Here is a 22118-nt window from a genome sequence, read left to right on the forward strand (position 1 = left end):
GTGAATGTTGTTCGATATAATACAACTTGTCCTGCACAGCACTAACTTTTCTGAAAAAAAATCAAAATAAATATAATTTTATATACCGTTGGTCAATGAAGGGTCTAATAGTCTGCATGTGATGGATGAGGATGTCATTGTCAGGAACAAGAGATGGATGAAATAAGCCTTTCAAAGCACAACATACTGCAAGAGAAAGATTATTTTCACATAATCATATTTTATTCTATGTTTATTTACATGACTGATTAAATTAGGTTATTTTTGAGAAGGGAAGTAAAGGGTTGGTTGTCACATTCATTAGATCTCGCTCCATAGAGATGTGAAAACATGTTGGTACTAAGGTCAGAATAGAGTCAGAAGTCACCTACAGGAACATATCAGGAGTCAAAAACTTGACATTGAGGTTAAAACAGTAATCACCATTGGATGGTTACAACATTGCTCATAATGAAAATATTTCATTCAGAATGCAATGGGCTTTCCAATAACAGTACCTCACTATTAAGCTCTATAGTAGAGCTTTTCTTAGTTAGGCTACAGCAGTGCTTCTCAAACTTTGTTCAGTCATGTACCCCCTTTGAAACATTTTCTCAGCCAAGAACCCCCTGACCGACCCCGAAAATGTTTGATCGAAAAAGCCTATACAAATAATTCCAATATAGTGATGTTCCCTCAGTGTGTGATTTATTAACTCCTTTACAACAAACTAAGGATATTTTCATTTTATGCATGAAAAAAGAAATTTAAACTGATTTTTCAAAGGAGTTTTTCAACTGAAGTAATATCTGTTTAACAAACCAATGAACAAAATGATATATTATGCAAAACTATAAAATACAATACACCAATTTGACATGTTTAATGAGGACCTCCTTGGTGGTTCTAGGAATATTTTATATAAAATTGTGTTTTCTATTTCATTTATTGTACTAAGATTATTTTTGTAATCATGCATGGTATTTTTTTTATTAACTCTTTTTTGTTTTGTTTTTTTAAATCTCACGTACCCCCTGCAGTACCCCAACGTACCCCTAGGGGTCCGCGTACCCCCATTTGAGAATCACTGGGCTACAGCATGTGGTTGTTAGCTCAGTTGCCAGCAAAACATTTGGGATGCATGTCACATTCTCATAAGCTTTTGAAAAGATCGTCTCATTTGGCACAGCAAAGTAATTGATAGTGTAATTCCGTATTGCACAAACAACACACTGAAATTGTTTCTGTGCATTTTACTTACGTGATGAAGAATACATAATTTAACATTTAGATGGACGTGGCTTTTATGCCATTGTTTTTTAATAATCAATTTTATTAAAGTTTTCATTAGTTGGCATTTCAAAATGTGTGTAGTACAATTGACAAGGACCATAGCAGAGCTTTTCATAAATGACAGCATAGATAATGTTTGTTTTGCAATGCTGAAATGGACCATGAATGTGTTTTTTATTCCCATGTCATTAATAATGCATTTTCAACAGTTGTCACTTCTGACTTATTTCTAGATGAAACAGCATTGAAATCAAGGACAGTATAATTTGCTGTTATGTTTAATTTAATATTCTATCTACGCTACGCAATATATTGGACCTACTTCTAAAATCTGTCAATGTGTCCAATTTCTTAATCTATCCTTATCTTGTCTTCAATCGGGCCCTCTCACATGCACTCAAATTCATCAATGCGTTGTTTGGTGTTGCCCTGACGTATCTGACGTAGGGTCTTGTATTTGTCGCGACCTGCCTTCACATTCTCTGCATGAATCAGGTCATTTGGGGTCTTTTTGCTCTCGTCAACAGCTCCAGCCAGCTCGATGCTCAGGCACTGAAGGAAAACACAAAAACAGAGTGAATGAGATCCTGTTTCCTGAAACTCTTTTGGAGACTATTCAGGAGCCTTGCCCCTCTCCCTCAACCCTGTGCCCACCTCAATCCCAGTCTGGAAACACCCTTTTGTCCACAGTTATTAAGTCCAGTTTTGTGTTGAGTCCTTTATGCAACATCATATCTTATTTTGGCTGCAAGATACAGACCAATTTTATTTCATTTGTTATAGGCCTCTGTCTGGGTGACGTTTGAATGAGTGCAATGGAATAATAATTTACCTGCACCAGTGTTTTATTATGCAGAGTGCACTTAGTTTAGTTGAAACCTAATTTTTGGAGGCAATTAAGCTGCCATTTTACAGCAGCGTCAAAACCTCTATAGTACAGGGTCAACACACAGCAACTGTACCAAAATGAATTTCAAACCACAAAATTGTAGGCGGTGGGTCAAGAAAGAGGCAGCTAGACTGATAAGCTGAGGAACATGTTGCTCCATACATCATATTAAGCCTAAGTTAATAATAAAGAACTTACTTAAAAATATGTTGAAATATTTTGATCAATGGAAATCAGTGACTGAGAGCCAGAGATTATCTGGAGACAAGACTAAAGTCTCAAACCAGCAGATATGTGAGGCTGCATTTAGGCACATCAGGGCTCAATGCCACAGTGTCAGCATACTAACACGCTCATACAGACAATGATATCATACTGATGTTTGGCAGTTTATATTTATCAGGCACACAAATCTTCAATTGGTCGGTTAGAATGCTGACATTTTGTAATCAGGATTTCACAGATTAGGACGATGAGAACTACAGTAGTTTAGACCGGCTAGATGAAAAGTCCGAGAATTAAAAGCAATCAATCATTTCAGATATTTTTGTCAAATTGTCAACCTCATGATGACAAAAGAGAATATTTTCTTTTTGGTCAGGGGATCAGAAAAGTGGTATGCCATTAATTTGAGGGACTATGAACGTCAGTACACAACATGTGTGCTTATTAACATTGTAGATTTTTCTTTCACAGTAAATGTAAACTTTTAATGTGCTGCTGGCGTTAGAAGAGAAGTCATAACATCACCAAAGTCAGAGGGGGTCATCCTCTTGGGACCATGAATGCCTATACACAATTTCATGGCAATCCATCCTATTGTCATTGAGATATTGCAGTCCAACTGACAGTAAGACAATGAAATAGAACGCAGGTGTAGAAGCTTTAAGACAGCCAAGGGACGGCTAATCTGTATCTGAACATGACCTCTGCCCTGAAGGGAAATAAGAGATTAGCAAATCCATGAAATAGGACATTTGATTAGAATTTGCTTAACCTTACCTTGAGGTTTTTCTGCAGCCTCTCATTCTTCTGGGCCTCTGTTACTCGCTCCTCTTCGCTGCGATCTCGAACCGTGCCCGGAGAGGTCAGCTCAGCGCTCGCCTCTGCGCTGCTCTCGTCCGTCTCGTCGTGCTCGTGCATGGGAGGCTGGACAGAATCCTGGATTTGGACACCCATGAGTTTAGTCTTCAGCTCCTCTTTGGTTCGCTCCAAATCAGCTTCTACCACCATCGCCTGTCAAAACAGACCACTTGCAGTGAAGTGATGTGTTTAGATGTCAAAGTGCACTAGATTTGTTTCAAAATGTGATATTCACGTGGGCATGTATTCTAGGAAATTTGATTTGTACTACAACCAGGGGCAGAATTTCCATTAAGGTAGACAACTGACTCAGGCCCTAAGAAGCTATAGATCTATTATTCTTACAAAAGGCTCCCAATGCACAAATGCAACTAAACACACTTCTCGCTGTGTAAGCCTTCTTTTGCTTTAAAGTACAACATGTTATTACTATATTTATCCGACTATGTCTATGGAGACTATGAAAACGTTATGGGTTACGAAGCAGAATCAGATTTACACAATAAAAAAATAATGCATTATTATTAATCGAAAGCTCCACCTTGAAAAGACATTGAGAAACGTACATTTTGTTTCAGAAACAAAAGTTTAGCGTTCTTCTTCAACCACTGCCAATATCAACATTTACAGTTAGAAAAAGGGTGAAGAGTAAGATGGCATTTGCCTCAGGCCCCCAAATCCGTCCCTGACTACAACACAGAAATAAATTAAGCTCTGTATTGGGAACAAAAAGACAACTGGATAGTGTTCGGTGACATCTGACATTGTGCCTTTTTGCCTTTAACTTAAAGCACCCTCTTAGACCCCACGGACCCTTCGGTGGGTCCGAAACCACACAAAAAAAACAGAAGGCTAACGCTGAGCCTCTGAATTAGCCCTGTGCGAAAAAATCTTAACGCAGTTAGCACAGAAATCTAGCTATACCAATCGATATACTTATTGGATCTGCACAAACAAGCTTAGATAACATCCTGAGAGTCCACAGATTATAGAAATATATCACTGAGCGATCAGAACTTGTGACAGGGGAAGCAGGGGCGGATCTACCGGGGTGGCATGGGGTGGCAACTGCCACCCTAAAAAATAGCCTTGCCACCCCAGCTGCCACCCCAGTTGGCAGCTTTGTTTTGAAAGAAAAGTTGTGGCTCATCCAGAGGTCGCGTTAACCGAATATTTTCCGTCTATGACGGATTTTTTTTAACAATGACGGAAAAATCTGAAAGCAGTCCGTCATTTTGACGGATTAGAACAAACTCGGAACAGCGCCAAAGTTTCCCCGCAGCATGGCTCCGGTGTTAAGCATGCCTGCCAAAAAGGAAATGATACCGTTTCCAAACCCAACTTTGCCATACAAATCATTGAAATGTCTGTGAGTTTTGGCTTTACGCTGTGCGCACTCCCGCGAGGTGCAGTGGGCATGCATAACACGGCGCTAACAGTTCACAAGCGTGCACCCCGCCCCCCGTTGACGGTTCACGACTGTGCTCTCCCCCCCCCCCACACCCCCGTTGACAGTTCACGACCGTGCTCCCCCCCCCCCTCGGTTGACAGTTCTCCCCGACTGGTAATACTGAATTTTTACGGAAATTTTACGATCCTGTCCGTCAAAATGACGGACAGTGAAAAAGTCTAGCGCAACCTCTGGGCTCATCTGACATTTATGAGAGAAAATCTCTAATGTCCGAGTGCAAGTGAATGCAGCATGCTGGCGCGAGCATGGAAATACGATTGGCGGCGATTTCATTTGAACAGGACGGCGCAAAACGAGAAGCCTTCGGACCTAAGTAGACGGAAGGAATGAGGTATTTGCGGTCTACAGTGACAGAGAAGAGACTGTCAAGTTTGGCTGTACTTAGCGTTGAATCAAAACAACAAAATGGTAATCGCTGCATTCAGCTGTTATAGGCATGCCAACTTGATGCTCTGCTCACGGACGATCATAAACAACTGTTAAGATCATGACCTTGTATGTGTGTATATACTTTCTTTGTGGGGGTCTGCCCACAAAAAACTGTTTTAAGTCCGGAGAAAGTCGAAATAAGACGGTGTGTAAAACTACACTGCCCAGCCAAAAAAAAGTAACCACTTTGATTTAACCAGTAGGTAAGGACTTTCCACTGGATAATAACTGCAGCAATGTATATGTTTTAGCTGAATACACGTTTTTCAACCCTAACTGATGTAAAGTCAAGGTTGTAACTGTTTGCAATAAAGTCGAGGGGCGCTGAACTGTTCTTTTGAATCTTTTTTTTTTTTTTAACCTTTATTCAACCAGATTGTCCCTTGAGATCATAGATTTCTTTTTCAAGGGAGACCTGCAGCAATTAGGTTCCACATGAAACATAAAACAATAGAGGATATCATACACCATATTTACAAGCTACATTTACATACTTATCAACATTTACAAATACCCATAGTTTCAATGAGCATTTCATTTAGACTTGCTTTAAAAACATTCAGAGGAATAAAATTGCTCAGTTTTCAATTGTAGCTGTAGACTGTTCCAAGCAAGTGGAGGTGCGCACATAAAAGCTGTCTTACCTAAGACAGTCCTTGCTCTTGGCACATGTAACAATACTACATCATGCAATCTCAGACAATAGCTGCGTGCAACTCTCTGTGTTATCAGAGAGCAGATATAATACGGGAGTTTACCCAACATAGCTTTATAAATAAAGGTGTACCAATGACTGAGCCTCCGTACAGTAAGTGATGGCAAACCTGCCTTGGTATACAGTGATGTGTAAGTGCTTTACAATTTGTGACAAATCTCAGTGCGCTGTGATAGGCGGCATCTAATTTGTTCAGGCAATGGGCAGGTGCATTCATATAGACCAGATCACCATAGTCCAGCACAGGTAAAAAGGTCACAGTGACTAGCCTTTTCCTGGCTTCAAATGAGAAACGGGACTTGTTTCTGAAAAAGAAACCTAGCCTAACCCTCAGCTTTTTAAGCAGGTTATTGACCTGAAGTTTAAAATAGAGACAATCATCAAGCCAGATACTAATTTGTAACAGTCAACCACTTCAAGTATTTTTCCTTGCGCAGTTACAATATCCAAAACAGGCTCTGGTGTCTTTTTAGCTTTTGAAAAGAGCATTACCTTGGTTTTATCAACATTTAAAAGAAGCTTAAGTTCAGAGAGCTGAGTCTGAATAATGTTAAAAACAGCCTGTAAATTAACAACAGCCTCCTTAATGGAGGGACCTGCACAGTACATCACGGTATCATCTGCATAAAAATGTAAAGTAGCTTCATCCACATCTTCACCTAAACTGTTATATACCAGTGATGGTGCTGTTATATATACTGATATATATGGAGAATACAAGTGGACCTAAAACAGAACCTTGTGGTACACCATTAGCAATGTTTAACCACTCAGAAGTGAGCCCATCAAAGTGAACACATTTGGACCTTTCAGAGAGGTAGTTCACAAACCACCCCACTGCATGGCTGGATATGCCAATACTGAGTAGCCTCTGCTTTACGATGCGATGATCAACGCTTTGGAAAGGTCAATAAATAGGGCTGCATAACTCTGCTTATTATCTAAAATACTTGTAATGTCATTCACCACTTTCATTGTCGCAGTGATGGTGCTGTGTTTCTTTCTGAAGCCTGACTGATGTTTAGACAGGATATCATTTTTACATAAGAACTCCTTTACTTGTTCACTCACTAGGCGTTCGAGCATCTTCACCAGAACTGACAATTTAGAGATTGGCCTATAGTTATTTAGCATTTGTGCTGAGGGAGAGGTTAACAAGAGTAGTGAGAGGTGGAGCAATACAATCTGCAGCTATCTTTAAAAAGAAAGGTTCTACGTTGTCCGAGCCAGCCGGTTTCTTAGGATCTAACTTAGATAAGGCTTCATGAACAACATTAACAGTAAAAGGAGTAAAACTGAAAGGGTTTTCCAAACCACATTGTTCAGAGTCACAGAAGCAGAGTTAGTCACAGAATCAAACAGAGAGCCACAGGACACAAAATGCTTATTAAAGCAATTTAGCATAGTAGCCCTGTCCGATATAGTGCCAGATGCTGTGGTAAGGCACGGAGGTAGCTCATTACGGATCTCACCGGTGGATATTGATTTTATGGCTTTCCAAAATTTCCTAGGATTATTTAGGTTTTCTGTGGTAACTGACAAATAGTACTTCGACTTAGCACTATTGACATGTGAAGTGAAAAAAAAACGCAGCCATTCTACCTCTGAGCCTGATTTCCTAGCCTTTGCCCAGGCCTTGTATCTCTCATACAGGAGACTAGACAGTTCAGCAGAAAACCAAGGATTGTCTCGTCCCTTTACTCTAAAATGATGCAGGGGTGCATGTCTATCAATGATCTCCATAAAACCAAGATAAAAATAAGACCATGCAGTTTCTACATCAGCACACAGATCGATTTTTCCCCAATCAAACCCAAACAGATCATGAACAAAACCCTGCTCCACAAAATGTTTTGTGTCTCTCTTTATGATAATACGTGGTTTAACCTTTTGGACCTCAGTGTCCCTAATTGTGGCTCCAGCACAGTAGTCACTCACATCATTTGCAAATACTCCCACAGATGAGTATTTATAGGGAACATTAGTTAGAATGAGATCAATTAGGGATGATTTATTAGGGGACTTAATGTTAGGGCGAGTAGGACTGTCAACAATCTGAGTAACATTCAAAGAGATACAAAGGCTTTTCAAATCCTCTGATACTGCAGTTAACCAGTCCCAGTTAAAATCTCCAAGTAGCACTATTTCCTTGTAGTCTAGTAAAATATTTGCTAGCGAAGACAAGGAGTCCTTGACAGCTGAGGGGGGTCTATAACAGCCCACCACCATGACCTGTTGACCCTTTGCCACTTCTATATTTAAGGCTAAAAAGTCGAATTGCTTACTGATAGATTTAGAAACTAATGTGGTTACACTGAACTTATTCTTAACATAAATGGAAATTAAACCATTTAAGGCAATGTCAGAGGCCAAAATAGATTTTTTAGTTATGTTTCTGATAAAACAATGACGTCAGCGTCAGTCGAGCTCGCCCAAATGCGGACAAAATCTAGTTTACCTAACAGACTGCGCACATTCAAGTTGATGAAACCCAACCCAGACCTAGCTTCAAAATCAGCAGGAGTAGCGATCTGACTACTACTACTGGGCGGACCAGGGTTAGGTTGTACATTTCCTGACAGTAATAACAACAACAAAAACAGGCATCTTTTCCTCTTAAACGACACACAAACATTGTCATCTACTTTAGAATCACCGGAAAAGTCTGCGAGAGTGTGATTTGAGCTTAAGAAGCAGTCCTGAAGAAACATCATCGCAGGCAAACAAAAAAGACAAACATATTTTGTCGAACTGATTGCCTGTGACAAGGTAACCGGTATTTGTTTGTGTAGCACTCCCGATCCTTTGCAGGGGATGCTCACCGCGGACGGCAGAACAGACCTGAATCCAGTAGGCTTCTCAGGATGACTAGAAATCTTCTCACCGTCCAAGACAGCCAAAAGGCACAGCAGAGCCACTTTTGAATTTTGATATATGATAGTAATTACTTGTCTTTCAAATTTGAAGGAGGGTGAGCAAGCATCTTGAGGAACATTCAACATTAACTCCTCCTCCAAAAAAATAAAATATATATTCAATAATAATTGAATATGTGAATCATAACAGTGATTGACAGCTGATAGGAATAATATGATAATAATGTTAATAGTATCATATTCATTCAGACAAACATCGATGAGACAGTTAATTAATGTACTTATTGCAGCAGTCTGCATAGATTTGGTACCCCTGCGGTCTAAGAGTGAAACAAACTCATTCAGTTATTGTTGAGTTAAAATTAATTAAATTATGTCTGACACCTTATATATTTATATGTAAGGCTTTACTGATGTGCCACAATAATGTCATGTTATTGAGTTAAAATATCAATATTGTGGCTTTCCAAGTTAACATTGATTGATATGACTGGGATTAAATCAGCATATACTTCTGCCAGGGGATGCCACCCCTCAAAATCTCCTGCCACCCTCTTGCCACCGCATGAATATTGTTCTAGATCTGCCCCTGAGGGGAAGCAAATACAGACAACACATGACGTAGCTTTAGGTAGCAAAACACGGAGATATGCTCACTTTAGCTGTTATTCTGATCAAAAGTCGTGTTCAATGGCATTAAAACGAGAAAAAATACGGCTGAAGGTTAATACATATGTTAATCCAATGTGTCTGTCACTTTGAAAAAAATATTGATAATCCATAATTCAATTTTTATGCAAAAATCGGAGAATTAAAATTCGCTGCTATAATGGTAGCCACCAGAGTGTGTTGCAGCTCCGGTTTTGGCTACGTGTCACTCTCACTCCTTATTTGGTAACCTGTGTGTGTATGCGGAACTTTCCCTTGATACCATTGGCTCTAGTGGTTAAAAAGAGATGTCAATCATCAACATCGACCAATGGGTTCCAGAGAAACGGCAAAAACGCCCATTTCCACCCAAATGGCCCCAGAGGTGGAGTTTATTTTGCTAAACCTCTCTAAAAAGGTCAAATAAAAGGGACTTATTATATGTTGTACTTTGGATTCCTAAAGCTTTTAGTCTACTAATCCATCATCCAAGGGTAGTTTTCACTATAAGTAAAAAATAATCTTTGGACGGACACTATAATTTACAGTTTTTTACTATGTTCAATCTGAATTTTCTTTAAAATAAATAACATCTATATTGATTCTGACTTTTCTACATCCAGCTCACAGGTTTATCATTACTTTGAGAAAAAAGATTATTAATTTCCCCCTTTTAGAAGTGTAGTTATAGTCTGGAAATGTCATTTTCGAGCCTGAGACCTGAAAAACAGGCTTGGGGTCTAACAGGTTGCACTATTGAAAGAAGTCTCAGTTTGAAAGAATACACCTTTTTTCTCTGAATAATTGTTTAAAGTTGTCTCTCAGCATTGCATGTAATAGTCTCTTTTGGTGCTTAAAAATAGGAAAGTAAAACTGTAGTATTACCATATAATGTTGCAGACGTAACTTCGATACATTTCTATATATTTGTATTAAGATATGTAATGTACATTTAATGATTTAATTTAGCCAACTATGGCGTAACAGGTCTGAGGTTTGCTACCCGTGACATGCAGTGGAACCCATAAAAAGTGCACAATTTGCAAGTTGACAGTTATATTTGTTCGCAGCCGACGCCATGCTTCTGCTTCTTCGCCCTGGCCTAACACTCAGAAGTGTCAGACATTCCACTTTGCTCATGTTTGATTCAGCCTTTATCTCTCTCACGGTTCTTTGATTAATTCTCACCCTTTTCTGCCAACTATTCGCCTCCTCGTCCTTTTTCTTCTTGGTGTCTTCCAGCTGGGAGATCTTAGAAGTAAGCTCTGCCAGCTCAGTGGCCTATACGCACACAAATGGGAAGAGAGTTAAGAGTGCTCCTGATCTCAGGTCATCGTGTTCTGTCTGCGAATGTGTGTGTCGGAGAGAAAGTGTGTGTTTCTGAGCAGCATGTTATGCAGCATCACGGCTCTGCTTAATTTCCTTTCTGTTCAATTAGAGGGGGGGGGGGGCAGGAGCTCCAACAAGGCGTTTAGGACAGAGAGTGAATACACATACTCTACAGAGATGCTGTATGAGAAAACTATGTGAGTTTGGAACATTGAACAATGTAAATCTATTCTAGTAGACCTCAACAATGGAATTATGATCAGTAGAAATGGCCATGTCATGGGATCTTTAATGACTCGATACAATTGGAATTGATTTACACCCAGCATGCAGGTGTGTTTTGTGTTTGTGAGTACCAGGCTTTCCTGGCTCTTGATCTGGTGTTCAGACTGGTAGAGCAGGGCTGCTTTAGCTTCCACTGCAGCTCTGCGCTCCTTGTCCAGTCGCTCAGCCTCCTCCTGAGCGATTGTCCTCTCCTTCTCTAATTTAAGAGCCCTGCGAGTCTGCTCCTCCAGCTCTGAAAAACACACGTTATCGTTATACCCAGACGTGCTCCTGTAACATAGGCTTTGTAGACAACCTAAAATCACAAAGATTAAAATATACTGAGTGGTTAATTTCATGTTCTTAAACAGAAAAAAGTTGAGCAACATTTGAATTCAGAAAGTTGTCAGACCATCTTGAGCTCTCTTTGTCTGCTCTTCAATCTGTCTCAATCTCTCCATCAGCTCCATGGTCTCACGGGCAATCTTCTCTGTTTCCTTCTCAGCATTTTCTCGCTTTTTTTTCTCACTCTCCAGCAGAGCCCTGACAGGAGAATTGTGCATAAATACATATCTAAAAAAAAGACTCTCCTGACAGTTCTTTCTTAAAGCAGAGAGAACACACAACTGTAAGAGGAAAATAAGCCTTCATTATTATGTCTCCCCTCCTTACTTCTCCTTCTGCCTCTTGTTCTTCTCCTCCCTGGCCTGGGCCTTCATCTGCTGCACCTCGATAGTGTCGTGTTTACGTCTACGCATGTACAGGTCATGATTCCCCATACACAATGCCAGGATACGTTTGTTGATGCGGAGACGAGGCACGTAGAAAACAAAATCCTTAAATGCAAAAATCTGTTATTTATTCCATTTCATTATCATCTCACATCTGTTTCACAGTCAATAACGGGTACCTGAAGGTATAGTTTAGTTTGGTAGAATCCAGATATTTTATTTCCTAAACTCTTGTATGATTTCCTCAAGTCTGTGTATGCAGGCAGATTGTAATGGGATGCAAATTTCATGTTTGTGACCAAGTAGCAGCTGCATTTGCAAAATTGGTTATTTTGTCAGTAAGTAGAAGAGATTCTCTCGCATCTCATGTTTTTAGCCACAGTGAATAGATAAGAATGGGCATATATCTGAAGAAGTACTGATCTTGTAGATTTTAAAATGTATCATGAAAAAATACTAAGATAAGAGTACTAAATATGTAACCTTAAAGGTGGGGTAGGTAAGTTTGAGAAACCGGCTCGAGATACACTTTTTGTTATATTCCATGGAATGCTCTTAACATCCCGATAGCAATGAATATCTTAAGTGCATTGACAAAAAATCCATAAAAAAATGTCATCTGTGGAAGCCGTAATACTGTAAAAAGTACAACCAAGCCGGCCCGGCCAAACGGATTGGATTGCCGCCCTGTCTGTCAGCCTTCCATCTCGTGCCCTCATTGGGCGTGCATTGCAGCAGTACTTCAATGACTCGCCAGCAACAGGCGGCCACTTTCACCAGTCTGCTGACGTCATGTGCGCGTTCATGTGTGTTGGAGGAGGTGCTCTGTAAGGAAGTCTGAAGGAAGGGGCGGATTCTTTTCGGCTGTGTACTTTCAAATTTTAGTGCACTCGAGCCGGTTTCTGAAACTTACCTACCCCACCTTTAAGTACAGGAGAAAGAGCTCGTATTTAATACTTTTGAAAAACATAAATAAATTAACTAAGATTAACCTGCAAATAACATACTATCAAATTGCACGAGAATGCTGACTTAAAGGTGGGGTAGGTAATTGTGGAGAAACCAGCTTGAGTGCGCTAGAATTTGAAAATACAGCCAGCAGACTTCCAGAATGAAGAGTGAGGAGTAGACGTGTTTTCCTCCGCTCCCTCGCTTCCAACTTTTTTATTATGTAGAAACCTCTTTACTCACCCACTTCATACTTACACTAGTCGATACATAACAACTGAGCAACTTTATACCTTCAGGAGACATGCCACCAAAGCCAGCAAAACAAGTCAAGAAAGACTCTATGCCTACGGAGAACGTCGCCACGAGCGACGTTAGCATGGCGGCGCTAACCAGTTTGTTGGAGAGCCATAAAGTGTCTCTCTCAACGGAATTCAAAACTCATCACCGCACTCGAGTCCAAAATGTATCCGATTCATGCGACTATCTCTGATCATGGGCAGTGTATTACCTCTTTGGAGTCGAATGCGGATTTGGTTGACGGGCGCCTGTCGACTTTGGAAGCTACATGCGCGGAGCTAGCCGCTAGAAATGCTAAGCTGTGGGCGAAAACTGCAGACCTCGAGGCCCGCAGCCGCCACAAGAATATCCGCATCATGGTCTCCCGGAGTCGATTGAGGACCCGCGACCAACCACCTTCTTCTTCTCCGACCAAATCCTGCCTACTTCTCCTGAACTGGTCCGGGCTCACAGGTCGTTAGCCGCGAAGCCAAAGCCTGGGAAAAGACCGAGGCCTGTCATCATCCGATTCCACAACTTCCAGACCAAGGAAAGAGTCACTCGTGAAGCCCGGAAAATGAGAGCGGATCTACGGTACGAAGGGAAACCGATTGCCTTCTACGAAGATTATATTCCCGAGGTTGTGATGAAGCAAGCTCTGTACCGCGAGATGATGGCGCAGCTGTATAAACTCGGACTCAGGCCTGCTCTCCAGTACCCGGCCAAGCTGATGATTACGGCGGAGAATGGAGACAAAGTTTGGCTGTCATCTGTCGAGGAAGCTAAGAAGTATCTTGCCGCTAAACAGAGGTAGCATGCACTGCTATAAAACACAGTAGCTATGTCGGCCCATCTGCTAACTTGCCACATTACTGAGTGGTCTAATTTAGCTGCTCGTTAGCATAGCCCGGACTGCACTATTGCTACGCTCAACTATCATGTTCACTCTATGAAGGACTCCCTGTAAGCACATTTTTACGTAGACTGGTCACTGTTTCTAAATAAAGCACTTTAAGTTGAATGTCAGTCTCACTGTTTACATACGTTTGTGATTAGCTGGTTGTGCTCAGATAATTGGTGTTATTCTGCCAGGTTGATGTCGGTTATGGCAGCTAACTCAGGGGTTTTTATGGGGAATTTGTTCAATGTAGAGGGAACGGAGGTTAAGTAAGGGAAGGATAGGACTGACCCACGTCAGGAAGGTTTGTATCCAAGGAGATACACATGTTTGATGTTCCCAATGGGACTGGGTTTGCTGTGTGTGTGTCTGTCTGTGTCTCCCCCCCCCCTTTCCTGTTTTCTCTCTCCCCCCCTTTTATTTTATTCTCTGCTCAGGTTATGCCACAATTTAAAGGACTACAGTATGTCAGTGAGTGGTAGAAATATCCGGTTTATTTCCTGGAACGTTAAAGGGATGAACAATATCACTAAAGCCAACAAGGTAATTTCACATTTGCAACACCTTAGAGGAGACATCTGCTTTTTACAAGAGACACACCTCTGTACGGCGGAAATGTCTCGCGTCAAGAGGCCATGGATGGGCCACTTGTTTCATTCGAGGTTTTCCGAGAGGGCTAGAGGGGCAGCTATCATTATACACAGGGATATTATTGCCTTTGAACTAAACACTACTATATCTGATCCGAACGGCCGGTACGTTATAGTATCTGGCAAATTACAAAATACTCCTGTGGTCCTGGCCTCGCTATAAGCTCCGAATTGGGACGATGACAAATTCATATCCAAATTCTTTACTTCTATTCCTAATCTCAATGAGCATCAAATTATAATTGGAGGTGACTTTAATCTGGTCCAGGATATAGAGCTTGATAGATCGTCCACTAAGCAGTCTACTCTATCTAAATCGACCAAAGTCTTAGAATTTCACACCAACCAGTTGGGCTTGAGTCATTATTTTAATACTTTCTGCTGACACTAGGTGGGGGCTGTGCCCCTCTACTAGTTCCCCTGAAGTTGTTCGCTCCTTGGATGCGGAAAAGGCATTCAACAGAATAGAGTGGGGATATCTGTTCTATGTACTTAACACATTTGGTTTCAGCAGGGACTTTGTTTAATGGATTCAACTCCTCCATACATCTCCGGTAGCTTCAGTTAACGTCAACGGTGTTAAGTCTGGTCTGTTCTCGCTCTCTTGCGGAAATAGGCAGGGTTGCTTCTATCTCCGTCATTATTTGCGCTCGCCGCCGAGCCTCTAGCCTTATGGCTTCGTAGTGAGGAAGGATTTAGGGGCATCACGCGCTACGGTTTTTTGCATAAGCCCTCTTTGTATGCAGATGACCTTTTACTGTACATTTCCAGCCCATCATCCTCCCTTCCTATAATTCTAAGCATTTTAGAGCAATTTAAGAAGCTACCTGGCTACAAACTCAACCTCCAGAAAAGTGAATATTTCCCTGTTAACACCCTCGCTGAAAAACTTCCCCAAGCTCTCTTTCCTTTTAAGAAGGTCTCAGAGGGATTCAAATACCTGGGTATCCATATTACTAAATCGTTTACAGAGCTTTTTGCCAAGAACCTTAGTCCATTAGTAGAGCGTTTCAAAGCAGACTTAGCAAGATGGTCCTCCTTGCCTTTCTCCTTAATGGGACGCATTCATTTGATAAAAATGGTGGTGCTACCTCGGTTCTTATATTCCTTCCAACACATTCCAATATTTATAAATAAATCCTTTTTCTCAGCACTAGACCAGCAGATTAACTCTTTTTTATGGTGCAACAAGAGGGCTCGTATCAGAAGAGTAGTTCTTCAACTCCCTAAGTCTGAAGGTGGCCTGGCCCTGCCTAATCTCCGCCAATATTATTGGGCATGTAATATTAATAAGCTTCTTTTTTGGAACACTAATTTGGCACAGGGCGAACACCCTCGATGGGCCCAGATGGAGGCTTCCTCTTCGGGTCTCCCACTTTGGTCGGTAGTATGTTCTCAATTGCCCTTTCCAATTAAACAAGTTGCTCGCAATCCGATTGTAACTAACACTTTAAAGATTTGGGCTCAGTTTAGGAAGCGGTTTGGCTGCTTCAGGTCTAGCCCCGGTCTATCGCAATCACCTCTTCCTCCCGTCGTGCTCGGATCCTGTCTTCTGGACTTGGTCAGACGAAGTCCTGCGGTCTATTAATGACCTTTATGCTGGTGGTGCTGGTGATTTAGCCAACAAATGCTGGTGATTTAGCCAACAAATGCTGGTGATTTAGCCAACAAATTTGACCTTCCAAGTTCTCACTTGTTCCGATTCTTTCAGATCAGGATCTTTGTGGAAAAGAAATACCCCAATTTCCAGGCCGGCCTCCTGATTCGATAATTGATTCCGATTCAAGGAAGCTCACCTCCATTATATATAATAACATTTTAAAGATAAATCCTACTTGCTTAAATTCCCTTAGAGTTGTATGGGACCAGGACCTTGGGATTAACATGTCAGATGATCAGTGGGGACGTATATTAGACCTGGTACACACCTCTTCTATATGTGCAAGGCATAGCTTACTGCAGTGCAAGATTCTGCACAGAGTACATTACACTAACGCTAAACTGGCCAGGATATACCCTGACAGGTCTGACACATGTAATAGATGTAAACAATCTCCGGCTGACTACATGCACATGTTTTGGTCGTGCCCTAAACTATCAGAGTTCTGGTCTGCAATATTTGATTAGGGAGGTCTTAGGTGAGACAGTGGACCCTAGCCCCCTCACTGCCCTTTTCGGAATTCCTCTGATGCCCAATGCATCCATTACCACACAACGAGTTATTGAATTCACCACTCTGCTTGCCAGGAGGCTTATTCTCCTTAAATGGATACATTCCTCCCCTCCCACCCATAATAGATGGATTCATGAGATCCTGTATTGCGTCAGGCTTGAGAGGATTAGGTTCTCCCTTAGGGGCTCCCTGACGACATTCCATAATACCTGGGAGCCGTTTCTGGACCACATTAACACCCTTACTATTGGTGAAGAACCCAAAACTTAATTCTCAGCAGAGCACTCCCCCCCCCCTTTTTCTTTGCAATACTATTTAATATTTACCCTTTATTTATTTTTGTTTTTATTTCCTTGCTCCCCCCCCTCCCCTTGTATGTTTGTGTAAATGAGATTGCGGGGTAATGAGGTTCGTGTTTATTTGTCAACTGTACTAGGAAAACACAGTATTTTACATGTAATGTCTTGAAAATGTCTGTTTGATATCTGTGCGAAAACTAATAAAAAGATTTATAAAAAAAAATAAAAATACACAGCCGGAGAAAATCTGCCACTTCCTTACAGAGCCCCTCCTCCAACACACAGGAACGCGCACATGACCAATGAGGGCACAAGATAAGTTTGTGCACAGATGGAAGGCTGACAGGCAGGTAGGCCATCCAGTTATTTTAGCCGGCTTTTTACAGTACTACGGCTTCCACAGATGACATTTCTTTATGGATTTTTTTGTCAAAGCACTTCAGATATTCATTGCTATCGGGATGTTAAGAGCATTCCATGGAATATAACAAAAAGTGTATCTCGAGCCGGTTTCTCAAACTTACCTACCACACCTTTCCAGGTTTGTTGGAAAGACTGCAATTTCCACAAAATAGTCTGCCAACTAATGTTAGCTGTGTTGAATTCCATTTAATAACATTCTTCGTATGATTTATAGCTGCTGCAGATAAATCACTAAGCATAATGTTTTGCATACCGGAGATTTCTTGTCCATTGGTTTGATGACAAACTTCTTGTCGTTGAAGGAAATGTTTCTGATCTCACTCCAGGGGAAGCCAATCTTTGGGGTCATCCTGTAAAATATGTTCAGGGTTTACCACTGTGGTATATTAAACAGAGGTTATCATGTTCTTTACAAAGTTTAAACAAGCTTAAAACAGCCAAGCTAGCAACTCTGTGTAGTTGTGCATTCACTCTCTGCTGGTTCACCTTTAGTTTAGTATGTAATCATTGTAAATGTATATGAGCTTTTAATTCTGTGGGCACCATGACTTTCTCTTCAAAATGTAATTACAATACAGTTGTCAGTACCTAATTGTGGTACCAAGGGAAAAGTCCTGTGATTTCCAAAGTCATTAAGATTCATTCCCACGGGACCATGAATATCTGTAATGCATTTTTTGACCTACGATTGTTGACATTTTACAAAAAAAACTGTCAACCTAATTGTAATCTCTTTCAACAGATCATTTCAAAGTAGAATATGTAGACAAGTAGACAGAATATTGGTATTGTAAGTGCTCTGGTGTCCATTGAGTGTTCTTTGGGGGCATTCAGGTAAACAGTCAGTGTGGAGCTGAATAGGCTGATTTTGTTGGCCACAATGCAGTCTCGGAACATATTTAATTTATCTACATTAATTTGCTAATTTCTCTAAAGAGATGAGCCTTAGGCGTTACCTCCATTCTCGCATCTCTAATTGCAAATCAGACTGTAAATAACCACCAGCGCACAGACGAGGAAGTGACTGCCTGCCATGTGTGATACGAAACCATTATCTGGTGGATAGACCGGAAACATACACAAATATATACATCTATTTTTTTCCTTTTACCCCCCTAAATATTGCCCCTAGAGGCTGACTCGTCGCCTAAATGGCAAAGTATTCCGAGATTAACCTTGTTGTAATGTTAGATGAAAGGTCAGGGGATAATTCAACTCAGTAGTTTATCCACTGGGGATTATGAATGTCATACAAAGGTAGCATCAAAGGAAGCATACATTCATTTACAACAAGACATTTCAGGGGACCTTTTTTAAGTGTGACATACTTATCCTTTTTGTTGTAGATGTTCAGCCCCAGGGCATCCACTCCCAACCACAGCTCTGACCCTTTCTTGTTCTTGATCTTGAAGTAGTTGACCCCGTACATCTCCAGATCCTGGGCTATCTTGAGGTACTCCACCATGGCATCTTCCCTGTGGTGCAGAGCAGATTAATGAGCAACAGTCATCGCGAATGCATTAGCAACTTGTTTTTGTAGTAAGACTGCAGTACCTCAGCAATCCCTTGTGCTCTTCATGCCACACCTGGATTCTCTCCTCCCACTGATTCTTATTCAGCTTGTGCTGCTCCCAAACCCTGGTTTATCAGTAAAAAGGACACACCAGTTAGAATTCAAATGACTGAAATTGGAATTAAGGTGAACCTTGGCTAACATAACCATAGGCACCTCTGTGGCAGCAGCTTCTCTCTTGCAAGGTATCCCGGCGCGTGATAGTCTTTCCTGTAGTCTCCTTGTTTGACCTGAACCGCATACGAGGCCAAGAGCACGGCAGTCTCAGGTGGACAGTATATGTCATCATTTAGGATGCATTCTTTGACCTAAAACAGAAAAAAGAATGACAGATCTGCTTTAACACATTATCCCTTATGTGTTATGAGGATTTGTGTAAAGATGTAAACAACGTTGTAAATGTTGGTGTGACTCAAAGAGAAGAAAAACCCTATGTGTTCTGGTGTTTATTTAGTGCACCTGAATTCATTTTTTGTAGGCAGGGACTCCTTCCATGAGGGAAAACAAGAAACTACGTGAGTCATCATGGAACCCCCGCCGGTCGTTAGAACGTGTGCAGACTTTGTTTTGAGTGCGATTCATTTTGTATCATTGCATCTGTATAGAACCTCAAGTGCATAAGACAGCATTAATGATATATTTTCTTATGATTCCTATTGTTATGATTTCTATTGTTGTGGAGTTGAGTATTGAATACGAATTTGACTTTCCTTTTATCTGGATCGATCTCATTGCATACAAATATGGTTTGGGTTTATATTTGATAGCAGGATTCTCTTTAAAAACAATGTCCGTTCAACCTGCAGAAAGAAAAGGCGCTGAGTTGCTTCCTGGATCAGTTCCTCCGTGACATCCTCAGGGTAAAACTTTGCCCTGAACTTGATCAACAAAGGGTTGTCCCTCTTCACATCTTGCGCAGTCACCTGGGATCAAACCACACAACAGAGGGATGCTATTACATGCTATTGAGCCTCAATGGATTGACACAGTAGCATTACCAACTCCAAAAGCATGGTTGCAACTTCATCTAAAATAAGGGAAATAATGCCGTCTGGGGGATGTAAAGTTAAACACAAACATTGTCCTTACCCTCTTGTTCAGTTTGAGCCAGGTGGAGAAGCCTTTGCTGTCCTGATACTGGAGGCCAAAGAACCAGGTTTCCCTCAGCCCGATGGTCTTCACTATCTAAACACATAAGTAACACCATCACACACATATACGTCGAAGCTCCTGTTTTAATTGTAATGCACAGGGTACCTGGTCAAAGAGCTGTTTGCCAGTCGTGCTGGGCAGGATAGCAAACTCCAGCTCAGCATCCATGGTTGTAACTCGGACATTTATCTGCCAGAGAAAACACTCATACTGAGCTACAGGAGGAAACAATTCATCCCTGCTGCTCATTCATCTTTGTCACTGGGAAAGCATCAAGGAGCATGCAAAGAGACAAGCTGAGCGAAAAGAAGCACTACCAATTATGTGATCATTTGTTGTGTTCTTTGAAATAATGCTACATTTATTGGTTCTTTGACAGAAATATGACCAAAAAGAGTGTTCTTACATTCTTCTGTTCAACCAGGAGCATCCAATCGCAAGAGGTTGGTGGGGACTATAATCACAAAATGAAGCCCACAGTATATTTTAGACTTAACTGAGAACATGGGGTGCATTCCATGATGCATGAAGTATTTACGTTAATGTTGATTATTAGTATCAAAACAGATACACATATCGGGTATATACTGACACAATATGAAAGAAAAAGCAGCATAGAAGAGAAATGGATGGCTCCATTCCCTCTTAAACTTTGCTGAGATTAATAGAGCAGAGCAGATATTAGTGCCTAATTCAATAATCATGATTACAAAAGTAATAATAACAATAACGTACTTAATTTGTAAGCCTCTGACTACTTCAATACATATTTATGAAAAACAGGAAGAGAAAGATTTACTTTGCTACTGTTTTGTTTATCTATAATGTGACAAGACAGATTAATACAAGAACACAAATGCAACAAATAAGAAACATCTGGCAGCTGGGCAGGATATCATGATATGTTTTGCTATAAAATGGTTTCCTATGGTTAAGAACTTCGGACTAATGCCTTGTTGGAGCCTTTAAATAACCGAGCAGGTTCCTACATTTCCATCAAAGCACTACAATTCAACAAATACATGAAACACAAGGAAAATAAAAAGATATAAAACCGTAAAGGTAGCTACTTACAGTTGACATTTGTATTTTTTTAATCTGTAGCCGAAACACTTCTTCAGAGAGGTGCTTGTAGTAGCCTTTTCTCTGCGAAGTCATATGAAACTGCTTGCAATACCATCAAGGATTATACTGAGTGAGAATGGACCATTGTGCTCCCAAGTACTTCTCCCTTCGTTAATCCCACAGCAGCCAGGGGCCCCACGTGTTATAGAGAGGCATACTTCATTTATACTGTGGACACTTTTCTTCTTTATTTGATCAGGTTTTCACTGATTATCCCTCACAAAGCACTTGTAAATTTTTCCACTTCCCAAATGTTTTTGTTGAGAAACTCAAATTCTCAGTCGGCATAACTCAGCCAGTACTGGTGTTCCAGTTGCAGCAAGGACGCATACACACTAATCCTCCTAGGTAATGTTTAAAGCATAAGTAATGGCATACAGTTATATTAGTGTGGCAGATGTGTTTTGTAAGCCTGTTGCCAGCTTCTTTTCAAGAGAGTGTTTCTGGTAACACGATCATGTATTACACTGGACTGTTATTTTATTGATGGGTTTCGTAACATTTGTTCATATTATGTTCAACTTTACCGTCATTGCACAGAAGGACTGGGACAATGACATGCAGTAACCAGAAGTGAAAGAGAAGTAGTAAAATGCAATGTTTGTTTGTAGCCTTTATTTAACCAGGTGAAAATCCCATTGAGATCAACGATCTCTTTTTCAAGGGAGACCTGCAGCACATTGGTGTAATGTAAAGGTATAAGATTATGAGGGAAATAAAAAAGCTAAAGTATATTCACTATGTGTGTTTTAGAGGTTTGTGGTATAAATATAAAACATTATAGACCAGTACTGACACCTTTATAGATAACATGAATACATATGATTACGCTATAGAAGATACAAATAGTTAGGACAGTTTGGATGTTGAATAATTCTTTCCTACATAATG

At 40.7% G+C, this 22118-nt stretch overlaps 1 protein-coding gene across 4 annotated transcripts; it reads right to left on the bottom strand.

The window, feature by feature from the left end:
* Positions 1–978: 978 nt before the first annotated feature.
* LOC117453974 (moesin-like) lies at positions 979–21507 on the bottom strand. 4 transcript variants are annotated; one of them, XM_034093024.2, is made up of 15 exons: positions 21177–21507; positions 20509–20556; positions 20208–20291; positions 20040–20135; positions 19751–19873; positions 19107–19258; positions 18932–19015; positions 18706–18852; positions 17631–17727; positions 11649–11812; positions 11389–11519; positions 11069–11229; positions 10572–10664; positions 3164–3322; positions 979–1824 (listed from the first exon to the last, which is right to left on the bottom strand). In XM_034093024.2, exons 1-15 carry the CDS (start codon positions 21258–21260, stop codon positions 1660–1662), a joined length of 1788 nt encoding a protein of 595 aa, XP_033948915.1. In that variant the 5' UTR covers positions 21261–21507; the 3' UTR covers positions 979–1659. The 4 variants fall into 4 exon arrangements, with proteins under 4 accessions (XP_033948915.1, XP_033948912.1, XP_033948914.1 ...); XM_034093021.2 differs by having other exon boundaries at positions 3164–3397; XM_034093023.2 differs by lacking the exon at positions 21177–21507 and adding an exon at positions 20695–20710 and having other exon boundaries at positions 3164–3397.
* Positions 21508–22118: the final 611 nt, after the last annotated feature.

This window comes from Pseudochaenichthys georgianus, chromosome 10 (genome assembly GCF_902827115.2).
Source record: "Pseudochaenichthys georgianus chromosome 10, fPseGeo1.2, whole genome shotgun sequence".
Classification (NCBI taxonomy): Eukaryota; Metazoa; Chordata; class Actinopteri; order Perciformes; family Channichthyidae; genus Pseudochaenichthys; species Pseudochaenichthys georgianus.